General features: G+C 41.4%; 1 protein-coding gene across 4 annotated transcripts in view; it reads right to left on the bottom strand.

The window, feature by feature from the left end:
- The window catches only part of Znf521 (zinc finger protein 521), a 296,890-nt gene that overhangs the window by 256,537 nt on the left and 27,466 nt on the right, over nucleotides 1–12,887 (bottom strand). For all 4 annotated transcript variants that reach the window (XM_052741578.1, XM_052741577.1, XM_052741575.1 and 1 more), the window contains one exon: nucleotides 4,813–4,992. Coding sequence is in view for 3 of the 4 variants with exons in the window: in XM_052741577.1 (XP_052597537.1) it covers nucleotides 4,813–4,992 (180 nt within the window). In the remaining variant the exon portion in view is untranslated. The remainder of the gene's footprint in view (nucleotides 1–4,812; nucleotides 4,993–12,887) is intronic.

Below are 12,887 nucleotides of genomic sequence, written 5' to 3' on the forward strand. Positions count from 1 at the left end.
CTGGTAGGAGTACAAAGTGAAGCCGTCATCTTGGAAACAAGCTTGGAAGTGTGTCTGCAAACAGGCGTACCCTCCCTCCTGGCCCTCCTCAATATGCATAACCTCGACTCCTGTGCCATCAACCCAAGCAAACTACAACATATGCCCACATAAAGGTAGGCTGCCCATTACAACTTAATTCGGAATAACAAAAAAAGAAAAGAGAAAGTAATCAAGCTGTCCAACAAAAAGACAACAGAAAAAAAATTACAGTACAGCCATATAACAGTAGTAGTATCTGAACATGCAGAATACTTTTCAAAAATGAAAAACAACAACAACAAAAGTATTCTAAAACAGCATGAAAGAGTTTCCTTGACTCATCACACAAGAGACCCTGGGACGAAGAACAGAGTTCATAGTGTATCACAGTGTACGGTCCCATTTATAGCAGGCTAAATGAATCTATGGTTGAAGAACTTAGAAGACCTGGGTACTTCTGAGGGAGGGCTAATGATGGCGAAGGGGCAGAATGGACTGTATGGTAAGAGAACATCTAATGGGAAATGGGTGCAGTACATGAGTGTGTGCATTTTGACCAAATTCATCAAACTGCATACTCACAACTTACTAGTTTCATCCTATGTAAACACCACATTAAAATATTGCAAAAGATACTAGCTCTAATTGGTTGACATGCTTACCACAGTTATGTGAGTCAACCACTGTGGAATTATTTAATGTGTATTCTAGGCTCAAGCAAGTGAGTCAATGCACTGAAAATGATAGCAGACAGGTTTCCATCATTCCAGAGGCAGTGACAGGAAGAAGAGATGGATGTGCCTGAGACGCTGGACTGAGCTGGAAATATCAATACAAAAACAGGGTTTCTGTTAGAGTTCAAGGAAAATACACATAGATGTATATACACTTGTATATGTGTATTGTGGACAATATTATGTGTATATTACAAATCATCTTAGCATATTTGTATATGTCCTAGTTCAGTTAGCTGAGAGCTCTGTATATAATAAGATGTAGCACTGAGTACTACTCATGTCTCAACTTCTAAATACCATATTTCTTTAAATGAACCCTGATACCATATTATCCTACCAAAAACTAAGAATGGTAATAATCACCAAGAAGACATGGATTGCAAGATATGGCTGGACAAGAAAAGAACATGACCCAGAGTTTTTCTTTGTCCCAGAAACAAAGCAAGTAGCCCCAGATAATGACAGAGTCATATTACACAGACACCAAAGGATATAGTTTGAATCCTTCTCATTGGCTAAATCTAAGACAATAAATACATCAAAATACTCATAGTGAGCTGGGAGTGTAGTTCAGTGGTACAAACCTATCTAGCAAAAGGCCTTGTGTTTGATTCCCAGTATTCAAAGATAGATGATGGGTGGATGGATGGATGGATGGATGGATGGATGGATGGATGGATGGATGGACAGATGATTAATAAATGGATGCACATGCAGACAGACAAACAGATGATGGATGGATGGATGAGCAGATTATAGACACATACATAAATACATATAATGAACTGCGAATCCCTGAATAAAATCACCTAAAAATCAAATGAATAAGGAAAGAAATATCAATAAGCCCAACAAGTAACAAAGATTGTGGTATGACAATGGAGAAAAACTGATGGAAGTTTTGTGAAGTTGAGCTATGAGTTATCTTCTCATGAATTATCCTTGCACTGTACACAAAGGGGAAACAGTGAGTCACACTAGAAAAGATTGGTAGACACCATGGAAAACAAGTATTTGGTGTTAACCTCACCATCACTGGAACAAACTAATACTACTTACTTCCAGGTGCAATGAATAAGGAGGATGTGACATCATACTGGTGTCCTTGCCACAGCGTAGAATTTGAATGTGACACTAAGGAAACAGACAAACCTACTCCTCTGATGTAAACCCTACAAAGTCTGTCAGGCACCCTTGTCAAAAATACCAAGAAAGATGAAGAAAGAATTCCTAATTGGTTAGGCCAGGCAGAGAGACATGACAGTTAAATGTTACAGGTGATCCTGTATTCAGGATGAGACAAAACAGAAAAAGTTATAAAGGACATTACTGGAACAAGTTGTTGCAATTCAAATATGGGTTATAGATTAGACATCAGTGACAACAAATGAATATTAATTAGACATTTGTTGTTAAATGAATTTTAACATTCTTGAATCTGGTAACTACACAGTGGTCAGAAGAATAGATGGGTCCCTAGAAATACCCAAGCTGCATTTCCAGGGATGTGATATTTTGACTGCCCTCAAATATTAAGAAAATGATGGTAAGCAAGGAAGGAAAAGGTAGGGAAGAAAGAAGCAAAGAAAACACATAATACAAAGTTTAAGTAACTGATGAGACAATTAACTAACAGAGAAGAGTTTTTCAAATTACTTTGTAAGTTTTCTGTGCATTTTAAATACTATCACAATAAATGTTATGCTAAAAATCCCATAAAGTTATAAAAACAGGTAAATCATCAATACGCATCGTTCTAGTCAGTGTGGTGGCACATGCCTTTAATTCCAGCACCTGGGAGCCAGAGGCAGGGGCATCTCTGTGAGTTCCAGGCCATCCAAGGATATAGAGTTAGACCATGTCAAAGAAGGAGGTGGGGGGTGAATGATTCTAAAAAGGAAGTCTTTTCTGAAAAAAAAATGTATAGCCTAATAAAGTTGCTCACTGTATCCCCCCACCCCCCGAAGTGATGAGCCATGGTGAACTTTTTAATAAAGAACTTTGTTTACCTGGATTCCATCCAACGCTACCACAATAATCTGCTCAGGAAACCTTGTTAAAATGAAACACCCATTAAAATCTTACACACATAGAAATATTCTAGGAAGACAGTTGGAGAACAACTTGTCTAATAAATATATTTCCTGACCATTGTTGGTGGAGGGAAGACCATGCTAGGGAAAAACAAGAGAGGGAAAAGGAGAGATCCACCCACAGGGACACGGGAGCCATGGCAACTTCAACAAGTGAGTGGAAGATGGCATGTGACCAATAGAAAGGAAGAAACTGCATGGTCTACTGGTCTGGTAGCCAACCCAACCAACAAACATAGTATATACCCCTGCTTGGTATCTGGTTGCCCTTGGTACCCATGAGGATCAGTTCTAGTTCCCTAGAGGATACCAGAATTCTCAGATGCTTGTGTCCCTTGTATAAAATGGCACAGAATCTTCATGTCCTTATATATGGCCTCCTGCACACTCTAAGTCATCTCTATTACCATGAGCTTTACAATACAAATGCTAGGTAAGGGCTTGTACATAGTATGTAGGGAATAAGGACAAGAAAAAAAAAGAATAAAATTTGCACCTGTGAACAAAATATTTCTCTAATACTTTTGATGAACAGCTGATTGCACTGAGAGACACAGAATGCACAGATATCAAAGATAATTATATTTTTAAGGAGGAATATATTCTATAAAGCAAGTTTCAGCTTTATTCAGTCGTTATATTGCACATGCTGTGCTTTTGTGGGTGTTAGATTTCCCTCTTCTGATGAGCGTCACAGCAGAGTATCCTGGCAGCCTTAGCAGCAGGCTAGTGGAGACCCAGCACTGTGCTGTGCTCAGCTAATGAAGGATGAAGACATAGCCCCCGCCTCCATAAGCCCAAAGTCTAATGACGGAGACAGGAAATGAATACACGTGGTGAGAACTGCAGGATTCAGGTATTAAGTAGTGGAAGCACCATGCGGGCCTGTGTGAAGCTCTGGACTTGATACCTTGTGCTGACCAGCTTGTATGTCAATCTGACACAAACTAGCATCATTTAGGAAAAAAAGGAGTCTTAACTGAGAAAATGTCTCCATTGGCCAGTAGACAAGTCTGTTAGGCATACTCTTGATTCATGATTGATGAGATACACTAGCTCACTGTGGGTGGTATCACCCCTGAGCAGGTGGTTTGGGGTGCAATAAGAAAGCAGGCTGAGCAAGCCAGTAAGCAGCACCCTCCATGGCCTATGCCTCAGCTCCTGCTTCCAGGTTTCTGGCTTGATTTCCTGCTGTGACTCCTCTGGTTGATGGTCTAAAAGCTATGGGATGAAATGAACCCTTTCTTCCCCAAGTTGTTTTTGGTCATACTGTTTATCACAGCAATAGAAACGTAACTGAGGCAATACCCAACAACAGTGGCAATAAAGTAAGTGCTGGGACTTAATGAATGGGTATGTAAAAGAACACAAGAGGGTGCCTGATTTACACAGGGCAGGATCAGGGAAGGTTTTTTTGAAGAGATAATATTTAAGCTAAAATAAGTTAATAGATATTAAAATCTTAGAAAAATATTTAAAAGGGGTTTTGTTTTATTTTAGTCATTTAATATTCCATTTATTCCTAACATCACAGTTAAAAAGTAAGCAAAATTAAATGCATATGTGTATATTTAGATATATGTGTGTGTATGGATATATGTATATGCATTCACATATGCACATACACTCCCAATTCAAACTCTTAAAGAACTGCAAGACTGAGGTCACCCCAGACAACCATTCTGGAAATTTTACTAAAGTACCTCTAGTCAGGAGCGTCCAACATCACCCTGAAACAGTATGCATCCCAAGGTAGCTAAGAATGCAACCCAGCGTACGTGTAGATGGCCCCATCGTGTCTCCAGTCGTAAGGTTGGACACCCCTGCTAGACTTACCTAGGATTTCAAGTGGACAGGGTAAAATGATTGGAGGCAAAAACCACACAAAGGAACAAAGTGGCAGAAAAGAAACTCAGAACGGGGGCAGTGTGAGTCGAGGGGGAGTGATGAGCACTGTTTACCTGTCAGTTGGCATTGATGGATCTTGTGCTCTGTGATGTCACTGAGTGACTCGAACACCTGGAGGCAGCTGTCACAGCTATGCACAGCCTCGTCCTCCAACTCCTCGTTGTCTTCCGGCCTCTTCTTGCAGTCTAGGGCCTCTCCATCTTCAGTCTTGTCTTCAAGTTTACAGTTGGGGTCTGAAAAAAAAATCAAGACTGTAAGGATGGGCTTGAAAGACTGACTTTTGTAAAGTAGCATTTCATCTTCTTGCTACCAAAAACAGGAACACTAGTTTCCCAAGGAGCTGCAATAGAGGGCTTGGCTGCTGAGTGTGAATCCAGAAGGATCAAAAGTGTCCGCTTTTACTATTAGCCGAGTTTTCCTCCCCACTACATAACCCTTTTCATACACCACCCCCTTCCCACAAACCATGCTGAAACTTCACTTTGTCTTTCTTTAACCGCCTTTTAGGAGTTTTTCATTAAAAGGGAAAGATAAATCACTTTTAAAATAAACAGTCTTCAATGGAAAGGAAAAAGAAACTACTACCAAGAATGAACCCCTTTCTGCTAAATATATTCTTTCATGGGAAATTACCAGATCATACAAAAGCCTAGAATCAGCTAAGCTAATTACCATAGGCAAGAAATTGACCTTTGCTTATAAACTAGTCAAAAAGCACAGTTCCTCCATTCCCTGTGACACGGCGGCAGCAAAGCCGGCTGTACCTCCCAGCCAAGCATCCTTCCAGGCACAGACACAAGCGAAACACATTGCTCTGTCTTTGGATTTCCAGATTATACAGAAAAAAAAAACAAAGATATGAACAACAATTATAATTACAATCGAGTTAAAAACCTAAGACGGCATTATCAGTGTGGCAAAGCTACACACTGTGCAAACTAAAAATAGGCCTATCTGTAGCCTAAGAGTGGTCCCCACATGGCAGGGCAGATAGGAGTAAGGCGCAGATACTGTATTTGCTGAGAGTTCCATGTAGAGATTATGTATGCTGCTGCTTGATTCACTATAGAGAAGTCTACCTAGTTCAGTCACCGAAACCACACACACACACACACACACACACACACACACACACACACACACAAACGTATGTATGTATGTATGTATGTATGTATGTATGTATGTATGTATGGCAAAGAAGAGAAGTACCTCCCCAAATCCCTAGTGCCTTTGTTCTTGTCTGTAGAAATGGAAGAGGGGAGGGGAGTGAGAAAAGGGAAGTGGAGGGCAGACAGGCGAGGACGGAGGAACAAGAGCTACCTCAGGAGAAAGCAGGATCATATCATCAATGGCTTAACTTGGGGGATAGTCATTTCTAATAACAGAAAAGCCCTCCATAACCAGATATAAACTGTATTTCCAATCAAATCAAGGTTTCTTTTTATAACAAAGTCTCATGTAGCCAAGGCTGTCCTTAAATTCACTACATAGCTGAGGATAACCTTGAACTTCTGATCATTCTGCCTCCACCTGTCCAGTGTAGGGTAAGAGGCAGGTAGTACCAGCCCTGTTCTGTGTGGTGCTGGGATGGAAGCCATGGCTTCCTTCGCATGCGCTAGGCAAACATTCTACCCACTAAGCTATCCCCAGTCCAGAGTTTCTCTTTTCTTTTCTTTTTTTTTTTTTTTTTGGTTTTGAGACAGGGTTTCTCTGTGTAGCTTTGCGCCTTTCCTGGAACTTGCTTTAGAGACCAGGCTGGCCTCGGACTCACAGAGATCAGCCTGCCTCTGCCTCTGCCTCCCGAGTGCTGGGATTAAAGGCATGCACCACCACCGTCCGGCTGAGTTTCTAATTTCTTTGAGATCTTGTCTAACCAATGAAAATTACAAATGGGTTTTATCAAGGTACCGAAAATAATGTATACTACATTATCTGGAGCCATATATTCAATATGACTATAATATTGATTTTAATGACTATGCTTTATTGGATTATTTAAATATGAGACATTTAATATCTCATTGAATATTAGAAATGCTACAACCAAGATACCACAAGACCAACATTTGCCAAATCTTTCTTAGAAAGTCCACAGAGGCTTCCACTGAGCCCTCCTGCAGCTAGGAGAGGCTGCCTGCTCACCTGCAGGTTACATGCTTCCAGGAACCTAAAGCACGCCCTTTTCTGTCTGTTAAAGATTTCTTTGAATCTGAAATAAATAAGCTTAACTTCATCACCACTTTTAAATGATTTAGACAAACCAAAATCAACTTCTATTTCAATGTCTAGAGCAACCTCACGGGGTCATGGGAAAAGCAGGTGCCCACCTCAGACAGCAAGTCATTTTGTGTCTGTTCATTTTAAGGAACACGGTATTTAAGTAATTGGCAATTTGGGTTAATCTGCCATCTGGAAAATTATTACCTCAGGACCCTCCATATGACCATCTCAATACACTGGAGGTCCCACTGGTCCTCTGGGAGGGGTATGACAAGATCCTTTGCTTTTCTCATCTCTCTGCCCAGTGGGGCACCATCTCCAGGTGAGTGCTTAGCAAATACTATTTAATGGAAAGAGAATGCCTTAAAGAAGGAGGAGGAAAGATCCTTTCCTGGTATTTTGTCTGTAAAATGGGAACAGACCATTTGCCTCCAAATGTAAAAAGTATCCACACGCCTACATTCTCCAAGACTGACATATTATGACCCACCGCATTGGCGTTTCCTGCTTTCAAATGTTCTGTCTGGAGTTACAGACTCAACACTTTGGTAATGGTCCAAATATCTCCCACAGACTGAAGCCAAATAGGCACAGACTGCCAACCCAGAGGGCAATTCAAAAAAGGAAATAACTGTCCCACTTCGGCAAATGACCCCACACCAGCAAATGCTTGCTGGGGGCAGGATGCACATGCTGAATATTCTTCCTTGTTTAGCCTGAGTTTCCAGTTTCTGAAAAAACCGACAGCATTCAGGGAAATGTGGGTGTTGGTTCTGAATTTTAATGTGATTATTTAGATGCTGTGCATCAGGTTTTCAGACCTGCTTGTTTTTAAATACGGAGACTGAATACTTTAAGTAATATGCAGAGAGAAAGGATAAAAAGTCACCTTCCTCATTATTCAAGAATATGAGTATTTTACACAAAACTAGTATCAAAGATACCAAACAAATCTGAATGCACAGGGCTTCTGCTCGTCCAGGCTACAGAGGAACCTGCCTATGCTTCCATCACTACTGCTGGTTACTAGAGGGAGGGTCATTTTAAGACTAATAAAAATGTTTTGCCTGCACTTCTGGGTTTACAGATAGGAGCCTTTGGGGACTAAAGTCAGTCAAGCTTATTCACTTCTGCTGCAACTTTAGGATGCATGCTCCAGCCAACTGGCGGATTTGTTTTTAGGTCAACACTTAAGTGGGACCCTCTGGGAGGCGGGTTCGATTATAGCCTATGAGGCCTCCGTGTGGGGAGTACCAGATTCTCAGTCTCTTTCCTTGTGAGGCACTCTCCCCCAACCTCCACCGGCTTGCTCGCTCGAGGAATTCTTTCTTGGCCACTCACAAGATGTGTTTATTTGTGTGAGGGTTTCTGTTCCTGATGCCAATAGGTGTGGGAGGCATCTAGAAAGCTTGCATTGTCAACCATTTTCTTTCCCACAGGTGGTTACACTTCAGTAATTGCACATGGCCTTAGTGATGGAGTTTTTATAAAGTCCTTTGAGATCCAATCATAAAAAATAATTGTATTACTCTGCTAGTCATCCAAACCCCCGACTTCAGCCTAAGGGTTATAAACAGGAGACCTAGGCCTGCGAGTGTCGCCCAGCCCCCAGCACTGCTGCCTGAGGGACGTCTGTTCTTCCAACCACATTGTTGCCTATAAACCGTGTCACAGGGCAGGATTTTAAAACAGCCTCCCTCAGGCCCCCAAAGGGTAACGGCAAAGCACACTGTACCTCAGGAACCTTTTTCTCCAGCTGCCCCAAATGATGCTGTTTCAACATGTGGCATCCATCACAAAAGATCTTACTTGCTGACCCAACTTTCCAGCTCATCCTTTCAAAGGGGGGCTGTGGGAGCCTGGATTTATAGTGTTCTGATCTGAACTAAAGGTTGACTTTTGGAATAGAGGCACAATTGTTATTACTACAATAAATGGCGGCATTCTGTTTCCAGTTTTGTTAACATTACCTACAAATGAGGGTTTGAAAGAGGCATGATTTTCCTCTCATTATGGTCTCTGGCAGTTAGTCTTTCCTTCCTCCTCTTCTCAAGGACTGTTATTGCTTTAACTTGGTTTAATAAAATTACAACTTTGGGGAAAATGAAAAATTGCCCTGGCTTGAAAGTGTTGGAGGCAATAAAGGCATGGACTTCAATTAATTTCAAGTGTGGGATCAGTTTAAGGCCAAGCAGCAGAAATTCTATTCTGTCCATGTAAAAATGAGGTTTCACCACATTTACTTTTTTATAACCTATATAAAAGTCAAGTAAAAGTAATGAATACCTAAAGCCATCTCAGCGGACTGGCAGAGACTATCTGAATGCTTGAAACTCGTCTTACATATTTCTCTCTGTGCAACAAGGATGCCATGCCTGATCAAAGCTAAAATGTCAAACTACTAAGAAAACAGCCCAATTTCTGAGCCTTCTGCTGCCTGGAAATGGACCTCCTTCCAAGCCACTTTTGCATGGAAAAGTACCAGCAAAAAGAAGAAAAATGAAGAGATCATGTGGTTATAATTATTACCAGGTTACCCGGCAAGGACTATTTCTGCAGCTCAGTGATGAAGTAAAACTCTGTCGTTCTCGTCTCCCACTAGTGTCCATCGCAAAACAACCGCCTCATTAAATCCCTGCAGTAAGATTAATATGCCGTAGCTGCACTACATTTATAACTTGCTACTCTATAAAAAGCACATTTAATGGTAAGAGCCAGAGCCGAGATACAAAGTATTACTATAAAAACTTCTGGCAGAGAGAAAGAGCGCAGGCCCTGGTCCTTCTTTGCAGGAGATATAAATGAGGCTTTCCCTGGTTAATCCCATGCATGAAGCCCTACCTTAAAAACCAGACTCGGTTTTTATGAGGGTGGCAGGAACACAAGATTCCAGTGATGCTGTAAGTATGAATGCAGGAAGATTACTTAGCAACGGAGACAGGTGAGACATGAATGAACCCAAAAAGTTACACATGTACACAGCCATGCAGACTCCAAACTAGACCGTTTCCTAACAGTTTGTTCTCGGGCCCAGCCAGCTTCTCACCAAATGGAACCATGGCATGAACTGCTCAATCTTAACCAACATAGTACCAACTCAGAAAAATACATAATTTTTTTTTAATTTTTTTATTTCATTTTCATGACCACACTCATGGGGAACTTAATTATTTGAAGCTATAAAAACTAAATATTCCAAAAATGTGGTTCCAATACTACAGTATAGTAGGAAAGTAAAGATGTAAGGTTTGCTCCAATACTACAGAACAGAGGGAGAGTAAAGATGTAAGGTTTGCTCCAATACTACAGTATAACCGGAGAGTAAAGATGTAAGGTTTGCTCCAATACTACAGAACAGAGGGAGGGTAAAGATGTAGGGTTTGCTCCATTGCAGAGTCGTTATGGAGGAACCCATAAGATGCATCAGCAGGTAAAGGCCCGTGCCACCAAACCTGATGACCTGTGTTTGATCTCTGGGACCCATGATGGATGCACTCTAATGCACCCAGGGTTCCGAACACACACACAAAACACACACTAAATAAATAATGTAATGTAATTTTTAATGGAAAAAAATGAAAGTAAGAATATCTTCTACAAAGACTCAGCATTAAAACCCTATGTCTTACCTTTGGGAGCTCTGTGGTAACTAAGCAAACTAACAATTCATATAAACACATTTCATGCTCATATCTTCCATAAAGCACTACAAAACATGACCAAATACTTCAGGTTAACAACCATTTTGTGCCAAATGATAATTAATGATGTAGTCTTGTATTTAAAGTTTCTATGTGGGTTGGGGAGAGGGATTAGTGGGTTAAAGTGCTTGTACTGAAAGCAAGAGGATCTGAGTTCAAATCCCCAGAAGCCACTAAAGAGCCAGATGCACATTGCAAGAGACTATAACACTAGAGAGTCCCACGAGGAGACATGGCTAGATACAGAAGTGGAGAAATATCAGAAGCTCTTTGGGCTAGATAGCTTGGGGTTGGCAACAGAAATACAGCCAAGATGCGCTACGTCAAACATGGTAGAAGATGAGGATGGGAACTTGAGGTTGTACTCTGACCTCTATACATGTACATGAGCTTTGGACAAACACACCTTCATTTATACACATGATTGCAGAAGTGCATGGACACATACTGTTTACACTCACACTCACACACAAATACAAATAAACAAATACATAAATGAAGTACACATCTACAAATAACAAGTTGTCTGTTGGCTGACATATTTAGGAGCTAGAGAAGAAAAGCAAAGGCTACTGTTTAAAGGGAACCATATTGGAAAAGTATTCTTCCCACATGTCTTCAAACCACGCTTACTAGGCTTTCTTTACTTTTTCCCCCTAAACAGAGGGAGGGGCCATCTTTAGGCTCTGACGAGAGGTTAACGAGAAACAGAAAACCTTCCTGGTGGTCAAAAACTAAAAGGTGGGATCATTGCTTTGAGATTTCTGGGCTCTAGATATGCATTCTAACTTGAAATCCCCAAAGATGAAAACAGCTTTGGGGAAAATAAATTGTACACTGTCGCGCAACAGCAAGAAGCCTTAATGAAGGCGTGCGGCACGCCAGACTGGGCAGCCAGCCGTCAGTCACACACTTGCCTGCTGGCAGCTGTCTCCTGTTTAGTCTGTCAAATCAAGGTAAACAAACAAACAAAGAAAACAAAACAAAAACAGAAGAATCAGTTGGGGGACTAGATTCAAGCACCCTGGAGCTGTGGCCTCGGCTTGGAGAGACAAGAGACAGAGATCCCACATACAGCATGGGTAGGTACCAGCAGGTCCTCACAGTGCACATGGTCGAGGTCCGGACTTTGTTCTTGGGTCAGGGATAGCTTACTGGTCAAGAGCATGGACTGCTCTTCCAGAGGAAAAGAGTCTAGGTGCTAGCACATACAGTGGGCCGCTAACAGCCTGCCACTCCAGTTCTATGGGATCTGACATCCTCTTCTGACCTCTGCAGGTACCTACACTCACATGCACATACCCACACACAGACTCACACACATACACATTATTCAAAACAAAATAAATCTTTCAAAATTATATTACTCTCTTCAGCCTGGTTATGTGGAGCACATCTGTAATCTCAGTACTAGAAAGGGGACGGCAGGAGAGTTGCAAGTTGGTGATCAGCCTGGGTTACATAGCAAGACCTTGTCTCAAAAAAAAAAAATTAATGACTCTCTTTTCTGTAATGTTTACTTTCTACCTACTCCATTCTCCAAAAGCTATGAAGTTAGTTTTTAAAAGGAAAGAGATAACCACTTCCATCTACTCGTTGCCTTTTGTCTACAAAACCCTTAAAGATGGGAAGGATTGTCTCTGCATTACAACAAATCACTGCTGATATTTGGAACCTCTGTGGTTTTGCTTGACTGTTCTCAGGTCTGTTGGGCTCCGTGAAGACCACAGAGGAGCACCACAGAAGCACCCCTATCGAGAAGAACCAGCCAAACACGAGCTCATCTACTCTTTCTGTCCACAATGATGCTCCTTGTACGGGATGCCAAGCAGGGGCAATGAGCCTTGGAAGAAGAGAAAACATGCATGCATGCACAGCTTGGAAACAACTGGAAAGCCCCAGTTCTGACCAGAAAACCTAACCGAAACGCCCTTCCTCCATTCTGTTGTCTTTATCATTTAATCAAAGGACCTAGTAGAGGTAAAGTATTTCAGTGATCCTACATTCAAATCAGAGAAGCCACATGGCAGCTCACAACTCTCTGCAACTCCTGTTCCAGGGCATCTGACACCCTCACACAGATATACATGCAGGCAAAACACCAATGCACATAAAAAAGTAACAAGTTATTGAGAGAGAGAGAGAGAGAGAGACAGAGACAGAGACAGAAACAGAGACAGAGAGAGAGGTTACAAGCATCGCCCTAC

This window comes from Peromyscus californicus, unplaced genomic scaffold (assembly GCF_007827085.1).
Source record: "Peromyscus californicus insignis strain IS unplaced genomic scaffold, ASM782708v3 Scaffold_17__1_contigs__length_78620276, whole genome shotgun sequence".
In the NCBI taxonomy this organism is placed as follows: domain Eukaryota; kingdom Metazoa; phylum Chordata; class Mammalia; order Rodentia; family Cricetidae; genus Peromyscus; species Peromyscus californicus.